This window comes from Sphaerodactylus townsendi, linkage group LG02 (genome assembly GCF_021028975.2).
Source record: "Sphaerodactylus townsendi isolate TG3544 linkage group LG02, MPM_Stown_v2.3, whole genome shotgun sequence".
Classification (NCBI taxonomy): domain Eukaryota; kingdom Metazoa; phylum Chordata; class Lepidosauria; order Squamata; family Sphaerodactylidae; genus Sphaerodactylus; species Sphaerodactylus townsendi.
In genome coordinates this window covers 119,408,104-119,435,985 of record NC_059426.1, presented here as the reverse complement: position 1 = coordinate 119,435,985, position 27,882 = coordinate 119,408,104, and the positions used below count along the sequence as shown (strand labels likewise).

General features: G+C 44.8%; 1 protein-coding gene and 1 long non-coding RNA gene across 10 annotated transcripts in view; one reads left to right on the top strand and one right to left on the bottom strand.

Moving 5' to 3' along the window:
- The window catches only part of EXD2 (exonuclease 3'-5' domain containing 2), a 24,596-nt gene extending 6,539 nt beyond the window's left edge, over nt 1-18,057 (bottom strand). Inside the window, exons 1-6 of one of the 9 annotated variants that reach the window (XM_048485478.1) lie at nt 17,545-18,057; nt 14,522-14,875; nt 6,011-6,085; nt 4,501-4,757; nt 1,981-2,107; nt 278-603 (exon numbers count right to left, since the gene is read on the bottom strand). In XM_048485478.1, the coding sequence (XP_048341435.1) occupies nt 278-603; nt 1,981-2,107; nt 4,501-4,757; nt 6,011-6,085; nt 14,522-14,848 (1,112 nt within the window). In that variant the 5' untranslated portion in view covers nt 14,849-14,875; nt 17,545-18,057. Of the gene's footprint in view, nt 1-277; nt 604-1,980; nt 2,108-4,500; nt 4,758-6,010; nt 6,086-6,978; nt 7,078-14,521; nt 14,876-17,544 lie in introns of those variants that run through there. The other 8 variants (XM_048485476.1, XM_048485480.1, XM_048485479.1 and 5 more) reach the window with 8 other exon arrangements.
- LOC125426775 lies at nt 17,979-27,882 on the top strand. The gene is made up of 4 exons (XR_007243574.1): nt 17,979-18,054; nt 20,950-21,041; nt 25,499-25,646; nt 27,455-27,882. It is a non-coding gene; the product is annotated as an uncharacterized LOC125426775 (long non-coding RNA).

The window sequence follows — 27,882 nt, the reverse complement described above, 5'->3', positions numbered from 1 at the left end:
AGTACCCTGGAGGTAAATCAACTTTCTTTGAAGGTCTATGTGACATCAGACACTCCTCCTCTGAGCAACTGCATCTGTTTCTTCACAAGATGGTAGGACTCTCACCCCACTCATGCAAGTATTGTGGACATGGGGAGAACTCTACAAGAGTTACATCTGCATCTCCAGTGAGGACCTCCAGAGCTAGCTATTGAAGCCAACACCCCCACCCACCAAATCCCCCAGACTTTCTTCAGATTTTCCTACTAAAGATCTACATAAAGAGATATACAATTACCTAGCAGAATATCCTACTCCCAGGGGTTTCCGCTTGTGCTTCCGAGGGTCTTTTGCTGGCTGGTTGACTGCAGATTGCTCGTTAGATAGCGGCCATTGATTTTTTGCTTTTTGCAGCAAGTCTCCATCTTTGGTCTCATCATCACCAAAGCAACTATTGTTTCTCCCTTTGAAAGGTACATCCACCAAGTCCTGACACTTTCTCAGGCCCTTTTCCCAACCAGGAAGAGTTTGCTCACTTCTTTCTACTTGTGGGACAAAGGGAAGTCTCAGTAGATGCAGGAACAGAGCTACTGACACCTGGGCATCCCTGGCAGCGTAAGCAATCTGAGAAGAAAAGAAGAGCCTTTGCATTACATTACATAGTGGCAGTTCTGATCTGCATGAGGACCTGCAATACAAAAAGAACACATCACAATGAATGAGACTGTCACCTCTATCTTTCTTAAGGTAATTCCAACATTAGACTTTATGAAGCTTCAAGGCTGCACCGACAAAGTTGTTCAACTGAGCAATTCCTTTGATTGGTGCCCCCATAGTTAATGATAAACAAGCCAACAGATCTGACAGTGTTTCTGTTAATGTCCCTATCAGATAGAACAGGCTTCCTGAACACATAAAGAAATGCTCTGTCTTCAGTGGCTTCAGAAAATTCTTTAAAGCAGTCCTTTGTGGGAATCTGTGGGGCAAATTCTGGTTTTTAGTACCGGTTATTGCTTTATGTGCTAGGCTGTTTTTTCCTGAGGTATTATATTTGTTCCTCTTTTGGGGCACTGCTAACTGTATAGATATGTTCACTTTTATTGTGAGCAGCTCTGCAGTATTGGAGAGGTGCAAACATTCTCAAATAACATTCTTTTTAAAATGGTTGGGGATAATGTCCTTTTGGAGACTGACCCTATTTGCACCCCCATTATAGCAACTTTTTCCATCCTTGATTTCACCCCTGGATTCACTGAAAAATGGCAGCAAGTCTTGGGCCCCCCCCCCCCCCCATCTTCTGGCTCAGGCCCAGAGTCTCCCCAACATGGCATCAGATGGAGAAGAGAGAGTTTGCACACACCCTGTGCCTCTGCATCCTCTTCTTGCCAGCTCCTCTCCACTAAGCCTGGAGCTGGTAGTCCCTACCATATCAACGTCTGGCCTTCAAAAAGAGGATTCCCCCCACGAGAGGCAGAGAGCCACTCAGCCCACTGGTGTGGCTGGGACCTGCCACCCAAGAACTGCCTTGTTGACCTGCTGTTATGGTGGTGGCTCTTTACAGTAGCTGCCCAAACAGGTTTATCTCAGCCAAAACTGAAGTATCCTCAACCCCACCCCCAACCCTGTACCATGCAGTTCCTTCCTGCAAAGAAAATCATTAACAGGTGCTTCGGTCAATTCATACCCAAAGCCTTTGGAAATCCAAACTCTTGCTTTCTTTTTGCCCACAGGAAAAACTTGAACCACAGAGAAACTGAACAGTCATTGAGAATAAGCTGGAAATTATCCAAAAAGATTATCCTGCTGTGACGAGCCTTGTGAGTCTTAGAAGCCAGAATAAAACTCTTCTTTTCAGCCAGGCTTTTAACTGATGCTTTTTAGCCAAGGCTGTGTGTGTTCTTGTTGTGTTTTTCAATGCATGTTTTTATTCTGCAAGCAACCCTGTTAGGCTGGCAGGGTTGACAATGTGGGATATAATCAATATTCACAGCTCAAACAAACCTGTTCCTCAGTCAGTTGCTCACTCTCCCAGTTGCTGCAACGCAGATGAAGAGATTTGTCAAGTGAGTAGTTCAGGATCCTTTCCGCTAGAGATTTGAGGCTGAGTCCATTTGGTGGGAGGGACTTGCTTAAAATTTTATAATTGGAAAGAAAAGAAAGTTAATTTCATTCATACAGCATCTCTTCAAAAACAAAACAGCTTATAAAGAGAACTGTTTCAGGGAGATTGCAGAGAAGCTGAATGAATTCTTTGCATCTGTCTTCACCCAAGAGGAGGTGAGGAACATTCCTGCACCTGAACCAAGCTTCTTAGGAGGCGAATCCGAGGAACTAGCGAAGATAGTGATAGACAAGGAAGAAGTTCTGGCAGCCATTGATAAACTAAATGTTACCAAATCCCCTGGCCCAGATTGCATTCACCCAAGAGTTCTTAAAGAGCTCAAGCATGAAATTGCTGATGTTCTCACATTAATATGCAACTTATCCCTGAAATCAGGCTCCATCCCTAAAGACTGGAAGATGGCCAATGTCACACCAATCTTTAAAAAAGGGTCTAGGGGGGACCCAGGAAATTACAGTCGCCAGTCAGTTTGACATCACCTGTTCCATGGTAGAATTAGTAGAATCTTATCATTAAAGAATAAAATTATAAAACATGTAGAAAAAAGCAAAGACCTGCTGAGAAAGAGAGTCAGCATGGCTTTTGCAGAGGCAAAATCCTGTCTTACAAGAGCTTACTAGAGTTCTTTTTTTGAGGGGTGTAAAACAAGGCATGTGGGACAGGGGTGAACCGGTGGACATTGTCTACTTGGATTTCCAAAAGGCTTTTTTGACAAAGTTCCACTTCCACCAGGAGACTGTTGAGAAAAACTTCCAGCAATGAAGGAATAAGAGGGGAAGTCCTCCTATGGATTAAAAAAACTGGTTGGAGAAACAGGAAACAAAGAGTGGGTGTAAAATGGGAAGTTCTCACAATGGAGAGATGTCGAGGAGTGGTGTCCCCCCAAGCGATCCGCTTTTGGGACCTCAGTGCTCTTTAACCTATTCATAAATGACCTTGGAAGTAGGGGTGGGTAGCGTGGTGGCTAAGTTTGCAGATGATACCAAATTATGTAGGGATTGATGGTGAGAACCACAAAGGATACTGGCGAAGAGGCTCCAAGCGGACCTTGATAAATTAGGTGAGTGGGGCTCAGAAATGGCAATGTAGTTCAATGTAGCAAAATGTAAAAGTGATGCACATAGGGGCAACAAAATCCAAACTTCACATACCACGGCTACAGGGGTCCAAAGTGCTAACAGTCACAGACCAGGAAAGCGGGATTTGGGTGTCTTAGTTGATAGTTCCATGGGGATCTCAACTCAATGCATGGCAGCTGTGAAAAAGGCAAACTCTATGCTGGGGATCATTAGAAAAGGAATTGGATAATAAAAAAAAAAACTGCAAAGATTGTCATGCCCCTTATATAAAAGCAGTAGGTGCTTAACCAAGCATCTTGGAGTACTGTGTCCAGTTCTTGGTCGCCGCGATCCTCAAAAAAGGATATTGAGGAGATATGTAGAAAAAGTGCAGAGAAGGGCTAACAAAGGATGATTCAGAGGACTGGAGCACCTTCCCTATGAGGGAGAGGCTGCAGCCAGTTTGGGACCTTTTTTCTCTTTGGAGTTTGGAGAGGTAGGCGGCTGAGAGGGGGGGATATGAGTTGGAAGCTCTACAAAGAATTATGCATGGGGTAGAAAATATTGACAGAGAGAAATTTTTCTCTCTTTCTCACAATACTAGAACCAGGGGGCATTCATTGAAAATGCTGGGGGGAAGAATTAGGACTAATAAAAGGAAACACTTCTTCCACGCAACGTGTGATTGGTAAACTTTGGAATATGCTGCCACAGGAGGTGGTGTGATGGCCACTAACCTGGATAGCTTTAAAAGGGGCTTGGACAGATTTATGGAGGAGAAGTCGATTTATGGCTACCAATCTTGATCCTCTTTGATCTGAGATTGCAAATGCCTTAACAGACCAGGTGATCGGGAGCAACAGCCGCAGAAGGCCATTGCGTTCACATCCTACATGTGAGCTCCCAAAGGCACCTGGTGGGCCACTGCGAGTAGCAGAGAGCTGGACTAGATGGACTTTGGTCTGATCCAGCTGGCTTGTTCTTATGTTCTTATGTTCTTATGTTCAGTAACTTATATAAGGAAGTGCCATCTGTGTTGTACTTCTTTGGCAAATGGTTTGTTAGTTTAGGAATCTGAGACCTCAAAATGTTCAGTGCTACTAATTTCTTCCTGAAACTGCTTTACATTTAAAGTCAGTTAGTTAAAAACAGGACAGACTGCACTTGAAACAAAATTATAAATCTAATTCAAATTTTAAAAAATTAATCACAACAAGCAACAATTAACACCATCCAATATCCAACATGTCATACTGACATCATTTTCTGACAATCAGTGTATTCTGACTATTCAGCTACATCCCCTCAACAGCAAAAAAATGTTCTTGGTATTGTACAAACCTTTGTCTCATGGCCAGATACCGGAGGTCAACGCTCCCTCTGACCGTTACCCCGTAGTCATGAAGCAGCTTGCAGCCATCTTCCCAACATCCTACCCCAACTTTCAGGATGCCACCATCTGCTAGGATTTCCAGCAATGCCTTAGGAAGAGTCTTTTCACCACTAGTCAGCCTGGGTAAGCGAAGAAGGACACAAAGACCGCTGGAGGCTGCCATTTGCAGGAGAGAGACAGGCTTGGCCTTCCCTTCAAAAGAGGCCTACCAGAAAAGAAAAAGCACAAGTTTATCTGGCCAGACTCCATGCTACAACAGAATAGAGGATAACAGTTGTGGAAAGAAAAGTTATTTGCCTGACTAGGTTGCACCCCCTGGGGAAATCGTGAATTTTCAGTAAAGGTTATCGTTGTCTAGCCTAAAATCAAACATTGTATTTTGCTAAATTCATTTGCGTGCAGATGGTGAGACCCTTCTCCGGCAAATAATTACACAACCACGACAGGCTTGGAAAATGGATTGGGCTGCAGCCCAATTTATTAATTATTAACATAATTATATATAACTATATACATCAGAAGCTGGGCAGCAAACAAGTCGCAACATCCTGTGATCCCCAATCTCCATTGGGGCCACCGCAGGAAGCCGGGAGCCCCAGGGGCGAACCCCCGGCTCAACCCTTCCTGCAACTGCTGAGGAGGCAGGCACCGGCTAAGCCTACCGGCCACCTACTGGCCCGCCATCCTCCCCAAGCTTGCTGGGGTGTCGGGCAAGGGGCTAAGCCTACCGGCCGCCTACCAACCCAACCCAACCCCACTCCATGGGGTGTTGGGCATCAGCTAAGCCTACCGGCTTGCCTACCGGCCCGCCACACACCCCGGCCCTTCCGCAGGGCACAAGCATGGGAGAAGCCGGCCGGATGGCTCTGCTTCTCCCTGGAAGTTGCAACTCCCGTTGCCACCACCACAAGATGACCCCCTGCAGCTCTCGCCCAAGCTTCTCAAGCCTGAGTTACCTGGAGAAGGGTGTGTCTGATGGACTGCAGCCACAGGTCCATCCCCCACTGGGAAAGGTGAACTCCATCAGACAGATACAGAGCATGAAGCTCATTGGTGAAATCAGGGTGATGCACCACGGCACCTCCCAGAGACAGAACTGGCTAAGCCGCCGCCTTGTCCACTTTACGCCTCGCCCTGTCCACCTTGTTGGGTTTGTCTGCACCTCTCCAGAGGATCCTCTGTAAGAGTCGGGACCACACCAAGATGGTCCCAGGGAGGCGACGGTGAAGATCTCGTAGAGTGCTATCCACCTTCCACATCCAATCAAGGCCAGACATGGCCGGCAGGTCATACCTGCCCAACTGGATCACCAGGACATCAGGGTGACCAACGTGAAACACATAGTTGCAAACAGCATACTGCAGCTCACCCCATCGCATGCCGCTCTGTCCCAGCCAAGCGATGCTCATCACGGGGTCCAAACCAATGTTCTGGCCCCAGCCTGATAAAGAGGCATACCTGCCTGCCCTTTCCACCACGCGGTGCCCCTTGATCCACACCCGTCGGAAGATGGTCTGCTGTGACACTGTGACACTGCAAATAAAGAATCAACAAGTCTGTTGGTCTGCGGTGACACTGCAAATAAAGAATCAACAAGACAATGAGGACGTACATACGCCCGAAAGGCTCCCGAACGCCACCTGCCCAAAGCCTGGATCTTGTTGGGGGCCCTCCTGAGCTACAGAGGTGGCTGCGCCTATACGGAAGGAATGGAGTCCAAATTCGTTAGCCGGCAACCCCAGCTGCGCCAAACACCTTCGAAGGACAGCCACCATCTGGAATCTGGTCATCGGAGAACCATCCCTGTGAACGAAAGCATGCCTCCTTGCTGGGGCCTGTGGTGGAGCCAAGCTGTCAAGGAGGCCAAAGGGCATGTTGTATCGCCCAGAAGGGCTGGCATGGTGACCCAGGTGCCCTGACCCAACTGATCTGTTTTAGAATGGGCCAGCCACACGTGTACACCACCACCTGACAGTACCAAAAGATGCACTGCTCACCAGGCCTGAAGGCCCCGTGGTGAGCTGTGTGAAAAGCTGCCGTGAACAGTAATCTCTTGTAGCCTGTTGAACAGACCCGGTGCAGTGTGCCCGTGATGGCACGGAGCACCTCTCTAGTAATCGGGCGTCCCATGTCCCCCTGGCTGGGCCCGGACCGACGCCAACCTGCCAGCATTCTGTGGACCACAAAGGCCGTTGTCACGTCAGGAAAGCCGGAAATCCTAAAGTAAAAGACGATCCCAGCCAGGTGAACCCCTATGGTACGGGGGTGCAACCCTTGGCCACGAAGGTGCACCAGATACTCCAAAAGCAAGCCCGTGTCCACCCCACTGTGAATGGGGCGTCCCACAGCTGCAGCAAATGCCTGAAAAGCCTGTACTGCCTTATCATACTGCCGGCAAGTGGCCGGAGCTAACGAACTTAAGACACCTGTGATCACGGTCGGCTGCCAAGGTTCCATAGGGCCTCCGGCACGGCCTCCGGGAACTCCTCTGCCCCTGGGGCCAGGCGCCTGAAGCGATCCACCTGCTGGCGAGAGAGAGCATCAGCAATGTCATTGTTCAAGCCGGGTATAAAAGTAGCTCTGAAGGAGATGTTATGCACCAGACAGGTGAGCACCAGGTCCCTCACCAGCCGCATTACCCGTTCAGACTTGCACAACTGGCGGTTAACCACTCGAACTACTGCTTGGTTATCACACCAAAAGAGGACTCATTTGTTTCTCCACCTACCATACCATAAGTGCACAATTGGAAACAGTTCCAGAAAAGTCAGGTCCCTAGTGATGCCCTCCTTGTGCCATGCGGTGGGCCAGAGGCCCCAAGTCCACTTTCCTTGAAAGTAGACACCAAAACTGTGTGCTCCCGAAGCATCGGAATGCACCTGAAGGTCAAGGCCCGGTTCCAGCGGTGACTGCCACAAGGACACACCATTGAATCGGGACAGGAAGTCCTGCCACAACCTCAAATCCTCCTTGATGCCTTTAGTGATCCTGATATAATGATGTGGGGGTTCTGACCCCCAACAGGGACCTGGCCAGCCGGGCACAGAATGCCCTGCCCGGCATCACCACCCTGCAGGCGAAATTAAGGTGACCTAGTAAGGGCTGGGGAATCGGAGCTTGCACTTCATAAGTTACAAGGCTGTGGCTATAATACCACCCAGTGCCAAGAGCTTCTCTTGGGGGGGGGGGTGAAGAGGTGCCCTGCCCGGTGCCTATTTGGATGCCCAAGTAGTTGAGAACGATGGCTGGGCCTTCAGTCTTGTTGGGCGCCAGGGGCACGCCCAGTTCCTCAGCCAGCCTCTGAAAGGCATTCAAAGCTGTTCTACATTCCCCTGTGCCCTGTCGCCCCACAAAGAGAAAATCATCCTAGTAATGAGTGGCTAGCCCAGAGGGGACCATCCGCATAAAGGCCCACTCCAAGAAGGAACTGAACACCTCGAAAGCAGAGCGGGCCACCGTGCAACCCATGGGCATTGCCTTGTCCACGTACCATTGGCTCTGAAAGTGAATGTCCAATAACTCAAAATCCTGAAGAGAAATTGGCAAGAGCCGGAAGGCAGACTGAATGTCACATTTTGCCAGCTCCACCCTGGGGCCAGCCTTTCTAATAAGGCTGATTACTTCATCAAGGCCTAGCGCATTGAGCACCTCTCGGGATCGATAAAGTCATTCACTGAGTCTCCCCAGGGGTAAGAAAGGTGTTGAATTAGACGAAATTCACCAGGGGCTTTGGGGGGGGGGGGACTATGCCTATGGGTGAAACCCGCAAAGTCTCCAGAGGGGAGCGGTCAAATGGGCCTGCTTTCCTACCCACTTCCATCTCCTGTTTCAGCTTTTGAGCTACCACCCCTGGATGCTCTGCACCGATTTTAAAATAGGGGCAAAATAAGCCTTTCTCGGGCCCAAATAAGGAATCCTGAAACCTGATGAAAAACCATTCCACAACATCCGAGCCATGTCCCTTTTTTGGTACCCTGTTTCCCCGAATATAAGACATCCCCAGAAAATAAGTAGTAGAGGTTTTGCTGGAATGCGAAATATAAGGCATCCCCCAAAAGTAAGACGTAGCAAAGTTTTTGTTTGGAAGCATGCCTGTCGAACAGAACACCAGAGCATGCAGCTGTGGAGCGGAAAAATAAGACATCCCCTGAAAATAAGACATACCGCATCTTTGGGAGCAAAAATTAATATAAGACAGTCTTATTGTCGGGGAAACACGATAGCATTCTACCCATCCTTTGAGGGCCGGTAAGCGAACTGGAGATGAGGCCAAAGTTCTTAAGGATGTATGGATCTCAGTGCTTTTTGGGAGGCAGCTGCACTGCCCTGACTGCTGCCATCCCTTTGTGCTTGGCCGGAGCCAGGGTTCCGGCTCTGACGAAAGGGCTGCCGGGAGGGAGCCTTCATGCACTGCACTCTGGTGTGTGCACCTGTGCAGTTGGAGCAGGCATGCTCAGACCTGCACCCAGGGGTGTAACGAGGCAAACTGTAGCCCTGGGCAAAACCTGAGTTGGATGCCCGCCCCCCCCATGGTCGGCCACTTCACCACGACCAAATTTTTTTTGCACCAGGACATTGGTGCATGCAGGGGGTGCATCTTTAGACATATCAGCACTAAAATTTCAGCATATCATCAGGAGACTGTCCTTATGCTACCCCCCAAGTTTGGTGAGGTTTGTTTCAAGGAGTCCAAAGTTATGGACTCCCAAAAGGGGTGCCCCATCCCCCATTGTTTCCAATGGGAGCTAAGCCCCAAATTGCGTGCCCTATGCAGCCCTTTGTCTGGAGTTAGGTCAAAACTCCTTGGAATCAGCCGCTTGGCTGAGGGCTTTAGATTCTGGCTGTGAATTCATTTTTCTCTCGGACTGTAATTCCTGAGTCTCAAGCCTGTCTCCTCTCTGGCACCCATTCCAACCTCCCTGGTTTTCCATAATTGAAGAAAAAAATAGGCCTCCTATTGGACTGTCGAGGTGGATTCACTGCACCCTTTGTCCTATTCCAGAAGCTTATAGAAAATTAAAAGGTCAACTATTGGATTACAGAGTTCTCTACCCCAATCACCGCATGCCCGAGAAAACATGCTCCCCCCCTGTATTTTTCTCTCCCGACTTTCCAACAGAGACCGCCACTTGGCACACTACCTGCAACACTGCTTTAATAAACCCTGCTCAAGAGAAGAGCCATACAATGCTTGCCAGGTTTAATGTTACATGCCCTTCTGCCTTGTTACATGGCTTGAGATTTAATAAGCAAGAAAGAGCTAAAAGATTCAATGCCCATGTAATGATGAAACTCAGTTGGAATCTCTGGCTCCACCAATTACTCCTGGCTCCACCAATGTCTCAAGATTGAAGGAAATCAGATCTAAAAGTAATGTGAGATCTTACTCCTTTACATTTACCAGATCTCCCTGTTTTAATTAGATTACACTACTTGTTGGACATGATCCTGATCCCTTCTCTCTGTACATGATAGTGGCAGACTTTATCTTGGGAATTACTAAACGCTAGTAGATTTCCTTTGACCTAACATTTATTGCATGTATTGTGTATGCTTTTTTATCCATTTTTATTATTGTTGTACGGTTGTCTATGCCAGTAAAGGTTTGCAGTAGAGTTAATAGGAGATGGGGTTGCTACAGTTTTGAGGGTCCATAACTTTGGCCCCTCTGAACCAAACTGCACCAAACCTGGGGGGTATCATCCAGAGGCAGTCTCCTGGTAAGGTCCTAAAGTTTTGAGACTGTACCTTCAAAGTAGAATGTAAGCCTCATTCCTACAACCCCTCATTGACAGGAATTAGAAAACTCAATGCAGAACAAAAATTCTTGGCGGCAAATTTCTGGGATGTTCCTGCAGGCATTTTTTTTGGATACGGCATTATCAGCACCAAAGATGTAAAGTATCATACTGAAACTGTCCTAATGGGACTCCCCTGGACGGTTTGGTGCAGTTTGTGGTTCAGGGAGGGGCCAAAGTTATGGACCCTCAAAGCGGGGTACCCCATCCCACGATTCTTTGCTAAGGAGATAGGGGCTGCCCCTTTGAGGGTCCATAAACTTTGGACCCCTGAACCAAACTTTCTGCACCAAACCTGGGGGGTGCCATCATCGCCGACAGTCTCCAGATGATACCCTGAAAATTTGGTGCTGATATCGTCCAAAAAATGCCCTCTCCTGCAAGAACATCCCGAAATTTGCCCAAGAATCTTTGTTCTGCATTAGAGTTTTTTTTCTGCATTGCTGTCAATAGGGGGGGTTGCAGGCTGGCCGAGAGGCAACATTTATGAAGGCACAGTCCTCAAAAGAGCTTTGAGAGATACTCTGTCAGGAGAACTGCCCTAGTGATACCCGCCAGGTTTGGTGCAGTTTGGTTCAGGGGGGCCAAAGTTATGGACCCTCAAAACTGTAGCCCCCATCTCCTATTAGCTCCCATTGGAAACAATGGGGGATAGGGACACCCCCTTTGGGAGTCCATAACTTTGGACTCCCTGAACCAAACCTCACCAAACTTGGGGGGTAGCATAAGGACAGTCTCCTGATGATATGCTGAAATTTCGGTGCCGCTAGCCTAAAAACTGCGCCCCCTGCAGGCCAAAAAATGGAAAACCACTAAAATACCCCAAAACGAACCCAGCATTTTGATGCCCCCCACAAGGTGATGCCCTGGGCAGCTGCCCACCTTGCCCAATGGGCATTACGCCAGTGCCTGCACCTGAAACGCTGACAGGAACCCTTGTTGAATTCCCAGCAAGTCCCCTTCACTGCATTCCTGTTAACAGCCAACCCTTTCTGTGCTTTCTCGCCCACCCAGCCCTCATTGGGTCCTTTTAGAGCCGGGTGGACCACTACCATCCATGTCTTATCATGGATGAGATCCCATCTGAACCGACTCTTGTGGGAGGCATTCTTCTTTACAGCCTTGTCGTAAGCAATGGCCGCCCCTTCGCCTGCCAGATTGCGTGCCCGAAGAACATGAGTCATGTGGGCTACCAAATGCCAGGCCCTTAAGGGGAATGCGGCCGCAATCCATTCCAGGTACTCACTATAGCCCCTCACCCAATTATCAAACATGCGGTCTGCTGCGGGGTGCTCTTTTTTCTTCTTATCGGCCTTTCCCCCCACCGGACCCTGCTCACCCTCCCGTCTCAAGCATTTGAAAATATCAGTATAATAACCGTCCAGGGCTCGCTCCCTTAATTTCCTAGGCATGTGAGACCCGAGAGGGTTCCCAGAGTCATCAGAAGCTGTACCAGTAGGTGGCGCTTCTGAACTATACAGGAGCCTGCGTTTCATAAGCCAAGAGGGCAGGGAAGGCACCTTCTCGCCCTGATACCAGTATTCCCTGATGCCTGCATCTCTTCGTCCTCCGACGACTCACTGGAAGTGGAGGAGCTGGGTGACCGACGAGACGAACGAGAGCGCCATGCCGATCGCTTCCCCCTGCTGCCCTCGCACTCTATCATCCCCACTGACGCATCGACCGACGTCGATGTGCTCCCAGGCGGAGAGAATCAGGGTGTGGGGACCGGGTGGCCCGACGCAACCCGCTCCCCGGAAAAACTGCAGCTGCCGAAGTGGACGGCACCAGGTCGTCCGCCCTGGCCGGGGTGCCAAGACTCGCCGACAACCCGCCCAGAGCCTGCGACAAATGGAGGAGCGCGTCTGCCAAGCTCCTCATTAAACTAGCACCGGGCCCTGGCTCCGCCGCTTCCGCACCGCCTGCAGCACTGGGCTGCAGGTCAGAAGCCCGGGGCCACTCCACAGCCGCAGAAGCACTCCCTGCAAGGCCAGTTCCAATCCCCCTCCCTATCGGGGACAGCCGCAGACTCTGCACATCTCTTGAGGCTTCGGCCCAGGCCACCGCTCCAAGCCTGCCCACCACCGGCTCCTGTCCGTCCGCTCCAGGGTCTGTCTGGGCCCGCACCCTTTTCACTAGTGCCCTAGCCCAGCCCGAGGGGACTCGTTCGCCTGCCGGCGACTTGCCGGTCTTGCCCTGCTTTGGAGGCATCGTAACTAGCAAAGAACCCACAGCCGCGGGTGTTAATGCAATGCAGAAGGGAAACGAAACTAGAATGGAAGGGGAAGGGGGGGGAGGTAGAATTAAGGGAGGTTGGTGCAGGATAAGCTGAAGGGGGGGGGTTTGTTATATAGCTCTCTCCCTAGTCCGCTACCCTAAACGAAAAGCGGGCTGACTCCCTTCGCAGGGATCCAGCCCAATATCACCAAAACCGCTCCTTCTTGGCCTTATGCTCAGAACTCGAAAACGAAGACACCACGCCGCTCCTGAGTCTCGGCTGCCAAGAAGGCCGAGCTCAGGGTGTGGCGCCCTTTTATACCTTGGCTCCTCCAGCCTTATGGGCCTGTGCATGCTTGGTGCATGCTTGGTCCCAAACTTGTGCATGCTTGGTCCCAAGCAATGCTTTTGCAAGCAACCCTTTTTTCCTCTTTGCTCACCACAGCCGCAATGGCTGCCCCCGGTGATTCGGTTGCTGCTATAAATTGAGATACACTATGCATCCAAAGCATATCAAAAGCTCTAGTTTAGGACCAAAGCCTTTCCCCTAATCCTTTAATGTATGGGTGCTTATATATCTTAGACTATCTCAGAGATGCTTTAATCTCCAGATAGCCTTTAGATAACAATAACATGCATTAGCCAAGATTGCCACATTAATTTATTTAGTAAATTTATTTAGTAAATTTCTACCCTGCCCTTCAAATACATCCCAGGGAGGGTTACATTGGCACATTTCAGGCTTTCATGTTTGCCTGGGGAAAAAGCCTGCCAATGCCCCCTGGCCTTAAACTAAGGTGTTCTGGTGTTATTCTAGTGAAGAACTCACCAAGTGAAATAAAACTTTCTGGAACAAACTACTGTCTTGATAAGATATAATTGCACCATCTAAGCACCTACAGGACAGTTTTTTCCACTGTTTTGTTTTATATTGAGATTTATGTTATTTTATTCGATTTAATATCCTGCTCTCCCCAGCTGAAGCCGGGCTCAGGGGGGCTAACAAACATTATCAAACAACATCTATAAAACAATAACTTAATAATTAAAAACACCCCTTAAAACCCTGCTGGCAAATTAATAATTGATCTATTTGCCCATCTAATTTCAAATTCCACCCACTATCATAGATCTTACGTGGGCAGACCAGGGGGTGTAAGTTTGGGACCAAAACGAATCTCTTAAGATTCCTCAGCAGCCTTACTTGTAGGCATGTTGGAATATTTCTGTTTTACACGCTCTGCGAAAAGGTTGGAGGTCTTGCAGAGCCCTATTTGCTGCTGATAAATTCTACCGCATAGGAGCCGGAGTGTAAAGGCCCTGGCTCTGGTGGATGCCAGTCATATGTTTTGTGGGCTGGGGATCACCAGGTGATTGCTATTAGACGACCGCAAGTTCTCAGTGGACAATACGGGGAAAGGTGGGCCAAGAGTTATGATGCTCTCAGACTCCTGAAAGTTTTAAAGGTCAACTCCAAAAACTTGAAAACAATCCAGAATTTAACTAGTAGCCAGCATAGGCAGTAGAGGACCGGTCTTATGTGTTCTCTTGCTGGAGTCCCGGTAAGGACTCTAGTCACCACATTTTGCACCAGTTGCAGTTTCTAGGTCAGTCTCAGGGGCAGGCCAGTGTACAGTGAATTACGGTAACCAAGCCTGGAGGTGACCGTTGCATGGTTCACTGTGGCAAGGTCAGCGCACAATAGGTAGGGGGCCAACTGCTTAGCCTGGCGTAGGTGGGAAAAGCCACCTTGGCTGTACGTGTGACCTGGGTTTCCAATGACAGGGTGGAGTCCAGGACCATACCCAGGCTTTTGTCAGATGAGGCAGGAGTTAAAACTTTGCCATCCCAATTTGGCAGTTTGAACCCCTGTTCTGACATGCACCACCCCAGCCATGATAGGATCAAAGGACCAATTCCCTTAGAACAGACTTGTCCATGGTTTAAGCCTTACCCACTCACAGTCGATTCCAAGAACTGGACAGTATTCCAACTCCTCCTTCAGCAAGGGTTGCAGTCTATTCCAACCCTCTGCATCAGAAACAATCACTATTTCTCCCCTAAGGATCTTCTCTACCCAGGGGACAGTGGTAGAGAAGAGTGGAAGAAACTTTTCTCCTGGGAGATCTTCCCTTCCTTGTTCTTTGACAGCTCCTCCTCGGTTAAGTGGGATGCAGGCTTTGTCTTTCCGACGTCGGGTAACTTTCCAGAAAAACAGGCCTCCTGCTGTAACACCCAATAGAGTGGCCACAATGACAGCAACTGTTGTTTGTCTAGGCATTGCTCATCTCTCTTACAGCTTCACCTGCTTAAAAAAAAATTTAGACTTAAAATATGCAAAAAACATTAAAGTGGAATAGATAGATTGATAGATAGATATAGATCTATCTCCATGATACTGCTTTATAAATTGACATTACCTGAGTTCAAATTGATTCAAACTATGATATTACTTTATTGACTTATTTAAAATATTTCCCCCACCTTATCTCTTTGGACTCAAGGCAACTAACAATGAAGCTAGCAAAATTATAATATTCCAGTTATCACCATTAGCAGATGTCAAGGCCCCATTCCCCCAGGATCATGCCATATGCTTCCAGGGAAATCCAGGAGATTGTGGCACCAAACAGTCCCTGCTTATACTTGCTTTGTTTGGAGGTTAGTTACAATGGTTACTTTCCCTAGGCAGACAACACCTGGCTCTTATCTGGGTTCTGACCTTGGAGGAACTGCACAGCCTGAGACTGCTTTCTCTTTTGCGAAAAGCATTAGAGGAAAGGGGTGTACAGCAGGGACTATAGGCAGCTGCTTAGTGTAAAACTGTTAGATGCAGGAAAACCCCGTGGAGTGTACCTGTTCATTTATTCTGAGAATAAATTCAATTTCAATGGACCTTAGCCTGATTATTGGGAGGAGGTCGATGGGAACAACATCAGGTTAAAATTTGCAAATTTAAAAGTATTCAAGTATTAAAACGCAAAGGATCAATAAAAACTTACTTCTTAGCCCTGATTCTAGAGTTAATGACTCAGAAGCAGGTCAGCCAGATGTCAGTGGAACTTAGTCAAAGTAAGTGGACATCCAATGGCAACCTTCCAATTTACCCCATGACCATTTGCAATCTAGCAGGTCCCATTATATTCAATAAAGTTATTTCCTGAAACCTAGAAATAGGATTGCAACCATAGGCTTGGAGTAAGTCCAACAGAAATGAGTAAAACTTCCCAGAAAGTAAACTGTCATAAGGACAATCTGTTCAATTCAACCAGTTTAGCCAACCCTGTATTTGGCAGAGATCCAGCAAAGACTCAGTTCTCATTGGGGCATTAGTGTCATTGAGATATTACAGGTGTATAAATATTTTAAATAAATTAAATTGTTCCAGTTATACCACTTTAGATTCCATGTGGGGTTCACATGACTGAGTACTTCTCCATTCACAAAAAAATTATCTGCAGGTAAAAAACTAGCATATCAAAGCTAAGCAAAATCCTTGAAACAGCTCAGCCCGGACACAGGTATATCATCCCAATGAGAATCAGACTGAAGAACTGTTCACAGCTTAGGTTTTTCCTACCTGAACATTTTGGGAAAATAAACAGTTTCAATTATCTGCTACCCAATGTATGCCTAATCCGGGGGAGGGCGGTATAAAAATCCAATAATAAATAGAGAGATAGAGATAGAGATAGAGAGATAGATAGAGAGAGATAACCCATGTTTTCATAATACCATATTTTTAAAAACAGTAAAAACATTCAAAATGTCAATATTGAAAGTAATAATTAGGGCAGGCAATCAAGTAAGATATTTAGTTTATTTGTTCTTTAACTAGATGGATGAAAGTGGCACTTTAAATCACAGTAATGTATAGGGACTGTTTTAATAAATTCAATTATCTGAATGTTAAAACACCCGATATATATTAAGAGTGCATGCTGTGTTGCTTACAGCTTTTTTAAGTGAATTAGGTGGGCAACATCAAGTAAGTGAAAATTTGGGGACCATGCAACATGTACCAACTCTGAATTTTAGTGAGCAGGGGAAACTTACTGCTAACAATGCATCATGTGCTGCCTGATGCCCATTCATTGAGGCTCAGATTAAATATAATACTACCGCAGGATTTACATGAATGAGTTCTCAAGGCTTTTTTTTTAAGCAGTTGTAGCTCTTTGCCCATATACCCTCAAGTAAGCCACACTGAAATCAGTAGGACTTATTTCTGAATAAGCAGGCATAGAATGGGACAGGAATCTCATTCACAATGCTGGTGACTAAGATTGTAGTCCTAGACATTTTCCTAGGAGTTCCATGAAATAATATAGGATGTATTGTCAAAGGCTTTCACGGCCGGAATCACTTGGGTGCTGTGTGCTGCTAGAACACGGCCATACAGCCCGGAAACCACACAGCACCCAAATATAGGATGTACTTCCAACTCGAACTGTTCACCACTGATCCCAATATGAGAACACTCCACATTTTACAGGCATTTTGCTTCCTTGAAAACTCTAGAGGGACCTTGGTTGAAATCTAAAAATACTTTCTGGAGAATTAAGTCTCGCTTAATAAAATGGAGCTTTCTTCCAGGAAGACCTACTTCCCTCATGCCATTTCATGGGTTTATGTAATCTTGGTCCACCTGAACTTTCTCTTGGTTCAAACCTGTATTACAGCAAAGGCTGACTTAGACGCTATTTTTGGAAACCTTTCAACAGTTAGTAACTCAAGGTTCTTGCTCCATATCATGTATAATCCTGACAAGTTTTTCCCTTGCAAATCAAATACATTAAAAAAAGCACAAAGCATCTGACAAGGGAGAACGACTTCGTCCTAATAGTCCAAAGCTGAAACTGAGGGCAAGGTGAGGGAAGAAACTTGATAAAGAAACTAGAGAAGGGATGCGGTAGAGAAAGAGGAAAGGCCAGACATTTATTTGGCAGCATAGGATGCTCCTCGTGGCAGACTCACCTTCCGCGGTATTAGGAAGAGCAGCTCCCTTTCTCTCTTGCAGAATATACAACTGCTCTATCTAAAGCCCGCCTACCCACCAACTCAGCCCTTGCCATTTAACATTAGACGTCGTACAGCTGGCGTTGGAAATGGAATCAAGGAACTGCAAGAGAATGCCAAGAAATAACCAATAGAACAGCCCCTTGCTCCGCGAATCTCTCTCCTTCTTCAACCCACTCACCTCTCTTATCCTCATGGGGCCCTCACCTCTCTCAATAAATCCGTATCTATGAATCAAAAGAGTGTTCGTGAGTATATTTGCCAGTGTTGTTGCATAAGAAAGGAACCTGTCCCTTGCGGCCGCACGCTCGTCGGAGTTGGTTAGCAAAAGGACACTTCCGAGCTCTTGCGGGAGGACGACAGTCCCTGTATTACAGAAATGCTTCCGGTAATTGTGAGTGCCGTCATGCTGTACGGCAGCTTTGCTTTGCCTCTATGTGTTAGGGATCTCTCTGGCTGCCTCTGCTGGTAAGAAAAATGGCGCCCAGAGTAGGGTTCTTTTTAGACTGTGGTTGGATATGGGAATCGCGTTCCTTTTGGGTTCGTCCTCAAATACTTGTAGAGCGTTGCTCGTTGCTGGCTCTGTGACATGGATCGCAGCCATTAGAGCGGTTTGTATCGCTGCGGAAAGGAGCCCAAAACAGCCCCACTGTGTTATCTTTTTAGTAGGATCGTTTACAATTTTTCAAAATGGCAAGTTTTTGAGTTTCCCAGATACTTCCTCAGACTGGATTTTGAGTACTAAAATGAGAGCGTGGGAGAAAAAGAACGTTGTTCAAGAGATTGTGGAGAAGCCTTTAGTAGGTGGGTGGAGTTTTAAAGTTGAACAGAGGAGTGCTGAAAATTGAGGCTGCCGTTGTAAAGGCACTATTCTGGGAGTAAGCCTTTAGGGATGCCAGCCTCTAGGTGGAATCTGAGAATCCCACAGAATTACACCTCACTTCCAGACCACTGAGGTCAGTTCCCCTGGAGCAGGGGTCGGGAACCTTTTCCCCTCAAAGAGCCATTTGGCTCACCCTCCCCCGCTCACCCCCCACTCGCTCGCACGCCCCCCTCTGCTCCCCCGCCCACTTGCTCGCTCGCGGGGCCCCCTCACCCCCCCCCTGCAGGGCAGGCGTAGATGGGTCCAGCAGCTCGGCCTGGCCGGCCGCCGGAAGGGCAGAAGACAAAGCCCGCGGCCAGGCAGAGCCGCCGGGCAACTGATGCGCCCGCCCTGCTCCTTGCAGGGCGGGTTGAAGAAGGACCGGCGTCTCAGCCAGGCCGGCCGCCGGGCAACTGATGCGCCCGCCCTAGAAAGGCCTGGCGGCTCGGCCCGGCCGGCCGCCGGGCAACTGATGCGCCAGGGCGGGTTGAAGAAGGGCTCGGCAGCTCGGCCCGGCCGGCCGCTGGGCAACTGATGCGCCCGCCCTGCTCCTTGCAGGGCGGGTTGAAGAGGGGTTCGGCGGCTCGGCCCGGCCGGCCGCCGGGCAACTGATGCGCCCGCCCTGCTCCTTGCAGGGCGGGTTGAAGAAAGGCCCGGCGGCCTGGCCCAGCCGGCCGCCGGGCAACTGATGCGCCCGCCCTGCTGCTTGCAGGGCGGGTGAAGATGGGCCCCGCGGCTCGGCTCATGGAGCCGCAGAACAAGCCGGAAGATATCGTCATGCTGCTCGCGAGTCAGCTGGGTTCCCGGACCCCTACCGGTCTGGGAGAAAATGAATGCTTTGGCAGGTGGACTCTATGTAGAGCTGTCAGTTCTTGATTGGGAAATATCTGGAGATTTTGACGGGGAGCCTAGAGAGGGCAGGGTTTGGGGAGGGGAGGGACCTCAATGTCTTAAAGTCCTCCTTCCAAAGCAGCCATTTTCGCTTGTTTAGGCTTGGTTGTCTGAAGATCTGATACAATAGTGGGTGATCTTCATGTGCCACCTGGAGGTTGGCAACTCTATGACATTGTATCCCACTGGATACCTGCATCAACCCAACTCCCACTAGTGAACAGGGGGACCTGGCGACCTTAAGTGAGCCCCATCAAATAACATAGGGCTTATTCTATGCAAACCTTTCTAGGACTGTTATCTTAATTAGATTAAAGGATGTTGGCTAAAAGAAAAAAAATACTAAAAATTGCACAAAGGACAGTAAGCCATAAAATTGTCATCTCCATCCCCTCCCCTATTAATATAAAAGCCATTGGTAGTAAAATGTCTCCCCGTTATTCTCCCCGATATTTTAGATCTTTTGTTATTAAAAGAGCAGTAGAAAAATATGACAGCATTATATGAGCAATGATGGAGATCAGTTTTAGTTGATGCGAGTTGCAGTCTCAAAAACATCATCCTGTGAATAAGCCCCATCTCATAAAATGGGAATTTTACATAGAGCCACTTAAGACTGCTCTTGTACTGTCTACAGAGTCAACAGAGGTCAACATCAGTTGGCTTATATTAAATTGTGGTTTAAAGACAAGAAAGCAACCCCCTTTACCAATAAAACCCCATTCAGTTATCTTCTTTCATTTGGAAAAAAACTTCATGAAAGCTGAACCTATGCATTTTTACCTGGAAATAAATACTGCTGAGTTCAATGAAACTGTCATTTTGAATAGCTCCTTAATCTCACACCATTTTCAAGTTAATGTGAAGGCAGGCCCTGCCTCACTCACACTCATGCACTTGACATACATTGCTTGGTTATTATCCCAACAATAAACAGAAGCAGGAAGACATTGAGCTGTTGGGGCCCCTCCTATCACATTTGCACGGTTCAAGTTGCTCCTCTGTAATATTACATGGGCTTAGTACCAGCACTGACGCAGGCCTGTAGTCAGGAGCCACTGACCAAGAGGAGCTAGTTGATATCCTGTGTCTTTCCCTTGGTATAAATAAAGGAAAGGATGGTGTTGGGAATGTAGCTTCTATAACTGTTTCAAAACAATAGCTGGTGAACTGAAACATGTTTGTTATTATGATGTAATTGCTGCAAATATGTTTAGTAATGGCCAGTTCCATTTAGCTGCTGTTTTTATTTCTAAGATAGGTTATTCACTCATAAATGTCAGATAAAAAATAAATGAAGTTTGCATAATCTCACTGTGGTAATTAAAATAAAACAACTCTCAAGAAAACCTGACTAGGGCTGATTCCGCATGGGCCAAAAACAGTGGTGTGAAAATGGTATAAACTCTTTTACACCATTAAACCCTTTTATACCATTTTCACACCGCTGTTTTTGGCCCATATGGAATGAGCCTAGAACATGGATAAGAGATGTTTATGAAGAATCTGTTCAAGCAATAAGCTCAGCCAAGAAAGCTTGCTTGTAGGCAGCTAAGTTGTCTTCTTGGGAAATAAAATGTTTCTTATCTTTCTAAATAATCTTTTCACAGGTCTTATGAAATTGTACCATGAATTAAAAACAGAAAAGACTCTAATGAAGAGCTGCAACATAATATGTGTGTAAAGTGCCATCAAGTTGCAGGTGACTTATGGTGACCCTAGTAAGAAATTGTCAGGGCAAGAGAGAAACAGAGGTGGTTTGCCATTGCCATGGTGGTCTCCCTTCCAAGTTCCAGTCCCGCTTAGCTTCTGAGATCTGGTGAGATCAGACTATACCATGCTGCTTCCCCTTCCACAAAAGGATAATACTGAATGGTATAATCCTCAATGTATTACTGTCATATCAGTTACTAGCTAAGAGTCAAATGTACAGTGGCGAATTTGCCTAGGGACAAGGGGTACCCCGTGTCCCCAGGCGCATCCATTGCAGTCACGTGGGGGGCGCCAAAACATCCCCCCACACAGACTGATTTTGCAAGCCCGACATTGAGGAAGCCGACTGCTGCAAGAATTAAGGAAGCCTGACGTAGCCCTGCCCACTCTCTACAGTGGCCCTGAGTGTCTAGAGGGCGGGGGAGAAATATCACTGTGCCTGCCGTCTCCCCTCCCTCTCATCCAGAGTGCAGTTCCTTATTCTCCATTAAGTCCTTGCCATTGCTCTCAAGCCTTTTCCCCAGCAGACGGGTGCCGGCCAGCACAGGAGAAGTCCATAAACCGGCTAGGGAGACAATCTCTGCCTCACCTGCTGCCCCACAAGGTGTTTGTTGTGGGAAGGGGGCGTGCGTTTGTTAGCTGTCTGGAGACTCCTTAAAGGTAATGTGCAAATCCAAACTGCACTTCTATCCCTAAAATCTTGTTTCCAATTGTGAATGGCCTTGATGGGAAGGGGGGGGCGCATGAAGCACCTGGCTTCTTAACTTTTGCTGTGGGGCTGGGCTGTAATTTGGAGAGCTGAGTTTGATTCCCTACTTTCTCTGCCCCACAAGGAGTTTGTTGTGGGGAGAGGAAAGGGGGGCGTTTGTTAGCTGTTTGGAGACTCCTTAAAGGCAATGTATGAATCCAAACTGTTCTTCTATTCCTAAAATTTTGTTCGCAATTGTGAAAGGCCTTAATGGGGGGGTGGAGCGCCTGGCTTCTTAACTTTTGCTGTGGGGCTGGGCTGTAATCTGGAGAGCTGAGTTTGATTCCCCACTTTCTCTGCCCCACCTGCTGCCCCACAAGGTGTTTGTTGTGGGGAGAGGAAAGGAAGGCATTTGTTAGCTTTCAAACTCCTTTCCCTGCATCTCTCTACAACAGACACCTTGTAAAGTAGCTGTAGCTGAGAGAGTTCAAAGAGAGCTGAGAGAGTTCAAAGATTATGTTTTTTCTCGAACAGACACAAAGGATCATCAAGAATAGACATGATATTAGCAACCCCAAAATTACTACCAAAAACAAAGGACATCACAATCTTGCCAAGATTAATATCAGACCATAATTCCATGAGATGGCAAATCTTACTATATAACAATACATATAGCTGGAAATTGAAAGACTGGTTATTAGAAGACCCCAAAATCATGGAAGAATGCGACCAAAAATTAAAGGAATACTTTCAATTTAATGATAATTCAATAGAAGAGTTAAACATGATATGGGATGCTCATAAAGCATTTGTGAGAGGAATAATCAGGTATGAAGAAGTAAAAAAAGGAAGGAAAAAATAGAGAAACAAAATAAACTGGTAAAAGAACTCATTACATTGGAACAAAAACAGCAAGAACAACCTAAAAATAAAAACAACCTTATTAAGATAAAAATTATTAAGGATATGATTCACGATATATGGCAGACGGAAGCAATAGGAAGATTCAAAAGGAATAAACAAAAGAAAATTATAATGCTTAAAATATAGGGAAATGGGTTACTATACAAATAAAAAACAAAGAGAAAAAAGGACAATTACAAAATTGAAAGAGGGAAACGTATGGATAACATCGAATCAGCAAATACAACAAAAATATATAACTATTACACGGACCTTTATAGGCAAGGGGAGCAGGATGGGGAAAAGATAAGACAATAAATACAAAAGAATATACAGAAAACAGTGAAATCCGCACACTTGGAGAAATTAAATAAACCTATAAATAGTAAAGAAATACAAGAGGTTATAAATAATGTGAAATTAAATAAAGCTCCCGGAACGGATGGATTTACATCAGTTTACTACAAGAAATTTCAAGAAATATTAATTCCAAAATTAGAGATATTATTCAATAATATATTAGATAAGGCAAAAATGCCAGACTCTTGGAATCACACTACAATAACGTTAATTCCCAAAACTATGGAAGATAATTTAACTGTAGAGAATTTCAGACCTATATCACTGATTAATACAGACTATAAACTTTTCACTAGTATCTGGGCAAAAAGAATCCAAGATATTGTGGGGCCAGAAGCGAGTCTCTGGTCCAACACAGTTGAGTTAGTTTTCCCCCCCAATCCTTAATTAAATACAAATTTCATACCTTCAGGTCCATCCCCACAATATAATACAAGAATATATAGAAAGTGATCAGTCTGGGTTTATTAAAGGTAGACATATTACAAATAATATAAGAACAATTATTGATACAATTGAATATCTAGACTGGGACCCCAACGTAAAACATGCACTAACATTAATAGACGCTGAAAAAGCGTTTGACAATATTAGTTGGACATTTATAAAGGAAACAATTTTACAAATGGGGTGGGAAGAAAATCTGACAACAATTATAAATAGTAAATATAACAATCAAACAGCCAGTATAAATATAAATGGACAATTAACGGGAAAATTTAACATTCAGAAAGGAACAAGATAGGGTTATCCATTATCCCCTTTAATTTTCAATCTGATTCTGGAGGTACTGTTAAATAAACTTAGAAAGGAAAATACTTATAATGGGATAAAGGTTATAAAGATACAAAAATAAAATTAAAGGCATACGCGGACAACCTGGTATTATTCATAGACGACCCATCTAGAAATCTAGGCCCAACCATCAAGACAATAGAAGAATATGGGGAATAAGCAGGTTTCAGAATAAATAAAAAGAAGTCAAAATTATTGACATTTAATATGAACCAGAGGGAAAATAATGAATTAATAAACAATAAAGGTATCCAAATAGATAAGAAAATTAAATATTTAGGTATCACCATAGAACAAAACAACAAACTATTATTTAGAAATAATTATGGGAAAGTATGGTCAGAAATTAAGAGAGATTTGAATAAATGGAAGGATATTACATTATCGATTACAGGGAAAATTGAGTTAATAAAAACAATGATCTTACCAAAACTAATATTTTTATTCCAAAATTTGCCAATTATAACAAATAAAAGTATTATAGCGGAATGGAAAAAAGAATTATTAAAATTTATTTGGAACAACAAAAAACATAGAATCAAGTATACCTCTTTAATAGAAAATAAAAATAAGGATGGATTCGCATTCCCTGACTTACAATCTTACCACGACGCTGCAGCATTATGAATATGGGAATGGATTACCCTTAACAATGAAGAAATACTCAATTTAGAAGGCTTCAATAAAATGTCAGGATGGCATGAATATCTTTGGCCTAATACTAAAGGAAAACTAATACAATTCAAGAGTCACATAGTAAGGAAGGCACTAATACAGGTATGGGAGAAATATAAATATAGCTTTTATAAGAATGTATCAATTTGGGTATCAAGAACAGAAAGCTCCCTAAATATTCAAAATGCATATAACCAACCCAGGCTTACCTATAAGAAAAATGGAGAAAGTATGCTTAAAAACAGAGAAAATATAAAAATGGGAGATGTAGAATGCCACTGGTTCTCATATGAGCAAATAAGAAATCAGTTTAAATTAGATAAGGGAAATTTGGGAATATCTAATAAATAATCAGAAATAGATAAGATTTTAGTAAGTGGAGAAGGAAAAGAAATAAATAAATTATACAAAATAATTATAATATTACAAACAGAGAAAGAAGACATAAAAGAAGTGATGATAAAATGGGCAGAAGACATCAATAGAAGTATATCATATCAAGATTGGGATGACTCTTTCAAAATGCACAGCAAATTCTCCTCTAGTATGGAATTGAGAGAAAATTATCTAAAAGTATTACATAGGTGGTATTTAACCCCGCATAAATTAGCAAAAATTTATAGGACCAATCCCCACTATGTTGGAGGTATAAGAAAGAAAGAGGAACATTAATACATATGTGGTAGAATTGTTCTAAAATCAAAGAATTCTGGCAGAAAGTTCATAGTATAACGAAAGAGATTATGAAGTTAAATTTTGATTTAGAAACATGGCTTGTGAGGGCAATGTTTCCGCACAGGGGTAGATACTGATTCCCTGGCAGAATTTAGTTTTACATCAATGTGGCCAATTGATTATCACAGCAGAATTAGCAAAATGTTAACTGTTTATGTACAGGGATACCATATAGATGGTGGCCATAAATGGTATTTTTAGGAGTGGGTTTTTATACTTGGCTTTTCTCTGCCTTAAAGAATCTCAGAGTGGGTTATAATCACATAATCTTCCTTTTCCCACAACAGAAAAAAGTTTGAATCCAATGGCCCCTTTAAGACCAACAAAAATTATTCTTGGTACAAGCTTTTGAGTGCATGCACATTTCTTCAGATGTACTAAAACACCCAGACAACATGATCACCAGATGTAACAGATGTAGCTATACCATCTCAGGTAACAGATGTAATTATACCATCTCAGGCTCATTTTCTAACATTCTATATGTCATTAAATGCTAGCAATGCCCTTCAGTTCTCTACCTAGGGCAAACAGGTCACAGGCTAATATCTCAATCTTCAAAAAAGGGAGGAAAGATAACCCAGGAAACTACAGGCCAGTCAGTCTGACCTCTGTCCTAAGGAAGATATTAGAGCAGTTTTTTAAACTGGTCAATGTGCAAGCATCTGAAGAACAACTTGGTGATCTGGGGAAGTTGGCACAGATTTGTCTATAACAGGTCCTGCCAGACCAACCTCGTTTCTTTCTTTGAGCAAGTGTTGAGCTTACTGGATTGTGGGAACACCATTGATGTTGCTTACTTGGATTCAGAAAATAATCTTTTAAAACTTCTCTGACCCCCAGCTTTCCATTATTTGCTGTCAGTAAATGGGGTGGGCAGAGTCATTCATATTTTTACTAACAGGTGTCTGAGCCAAGAAAATTGTACACCATCAGAAAGCACTCAAGGAACTGGTGCATGTGGCAATTTAAAAGTAATAAAATATTTTTAAATAAATATGTTTTAAATATTGTTCTCAGAAAACATTTTTAAGTTGAAGGTAGTTCAGTCTACTAGTTTTCCTGTCCTGTTTTTCTGAGTTTTGAACACAAAATCTTATTTGCAGAGCTGTGCAGCCCTGCCTGCAGATTCTCCAAAAACCAATGAACTTGATGTGATGGTGGAAAACCTTTAAATTTATCTCCTGCAGGTTACTTGTAAACAGAAGCCATCATAGGAACACTGCATAATTGGGAGCAAGGCTGAAGCACAGGGGATGAGGGATAATCACCACCACTCCCCAGTTACTTTTCTCTGAGCTTAATTCTCTCTCCCAGAGCAACTGCTATAAATCCTGTGACGGCTATTTATTTCTTCTGTGAGGCAAAGAACAGTTCGGAGGGGCAACTTAAGTCAGGAGTAGCGCATGGGAAGAGAAGTTTATTCCCCTTCCTGTCAAACCAGGACACTTGAATTGCTCTCTAAACTGTGGTTTATTTAGTAACAAATCCATTCAAGGGTCACTTGGCCTCATGTCTAGTTTGGTTTAAAAGGCTCTAGTAATGAAGGAGTAAGAGTTTTGACCAGGTATTTAGACTCTTAGACAAAAACCATCACTAGCAATATCTGTTTTTCCCTCCTTTGTTTTTATTTTTGGCAGTTAGATTTAATATTATTAAATTATATACGGACAATTATTATGACATGTGCATATTTGTTAATATTTCGATAAAAGATTTCTAACATTGAAACTTGGGCATTTTTTGTTCATGCCTTGCGGCTCTCAAACATCTAAAGTTTCTTGTGTGGCTCTTGTGTTAAGCAAGTTTGGCCACCCCTGATCTATGAGGTCAACTTTGTGACAGAATCTTGTGATGCCACATTACGTTAGATGTGGAAAGGAACAGCATTGATAAACTACAGGCAGATATCCTGAAACTGAGAGAGAAATGGAATGAAATACTTGAAAAAGCATGGCATGTGTCAATCAAAATTAGTGTGCCAGATAGTTTTGCTACTCACAGGGGACTCAAACGTGTGCTGAAAATTACTTCAGGGTGAAAGCATTCTTCAACATAATTGACTTTGCCTTTCACATCGCTTTTCTGTAGTAAGGAACATTTGTGGACTTATTGATTTTTTGTGACATTTAAAGCACTTAGATGAAAATGAATTGTTAGTTTCAGTTCTGATACCCAAGTCATATTTCAAGTGACATTTAGAGTGAAGTGCTTCTTAAAAGAATTTTTCATGTGAATTTCAGACTTGATGCTGTGTTACTGAAGAAAATTTGTGGACAAATATAGAACTTGAGATTGGATCATGTTTCCCTAAATGTCTTCATAGAATTGCACATTTTTCTGTAATTGCCAGCGACAGTGGCCTCTAATGAGAGGAGCTTCAGTGCCCTAAAATGAATTAAGTCATACTTTCCATTCACAATGTTGCAAGACCATTTGAATGGGCTAGCAATTTTGAACATCAGCAGTGATAAGGCAAAGTTGCTTGATTTTTCTCATGTAATTGATGAATTTGCCCAAAGAAAAGCACATAAAGCATTTCTGAATGTGAAGAAGTGATGACCATTTCTGATCTGAAATTCCAAATACAGAATAAATATGAATATACTATTTATTTACTGCTTCTTATTATGGTATTGTGCTCTATTGTCTTATGTACATCTTGAATAAA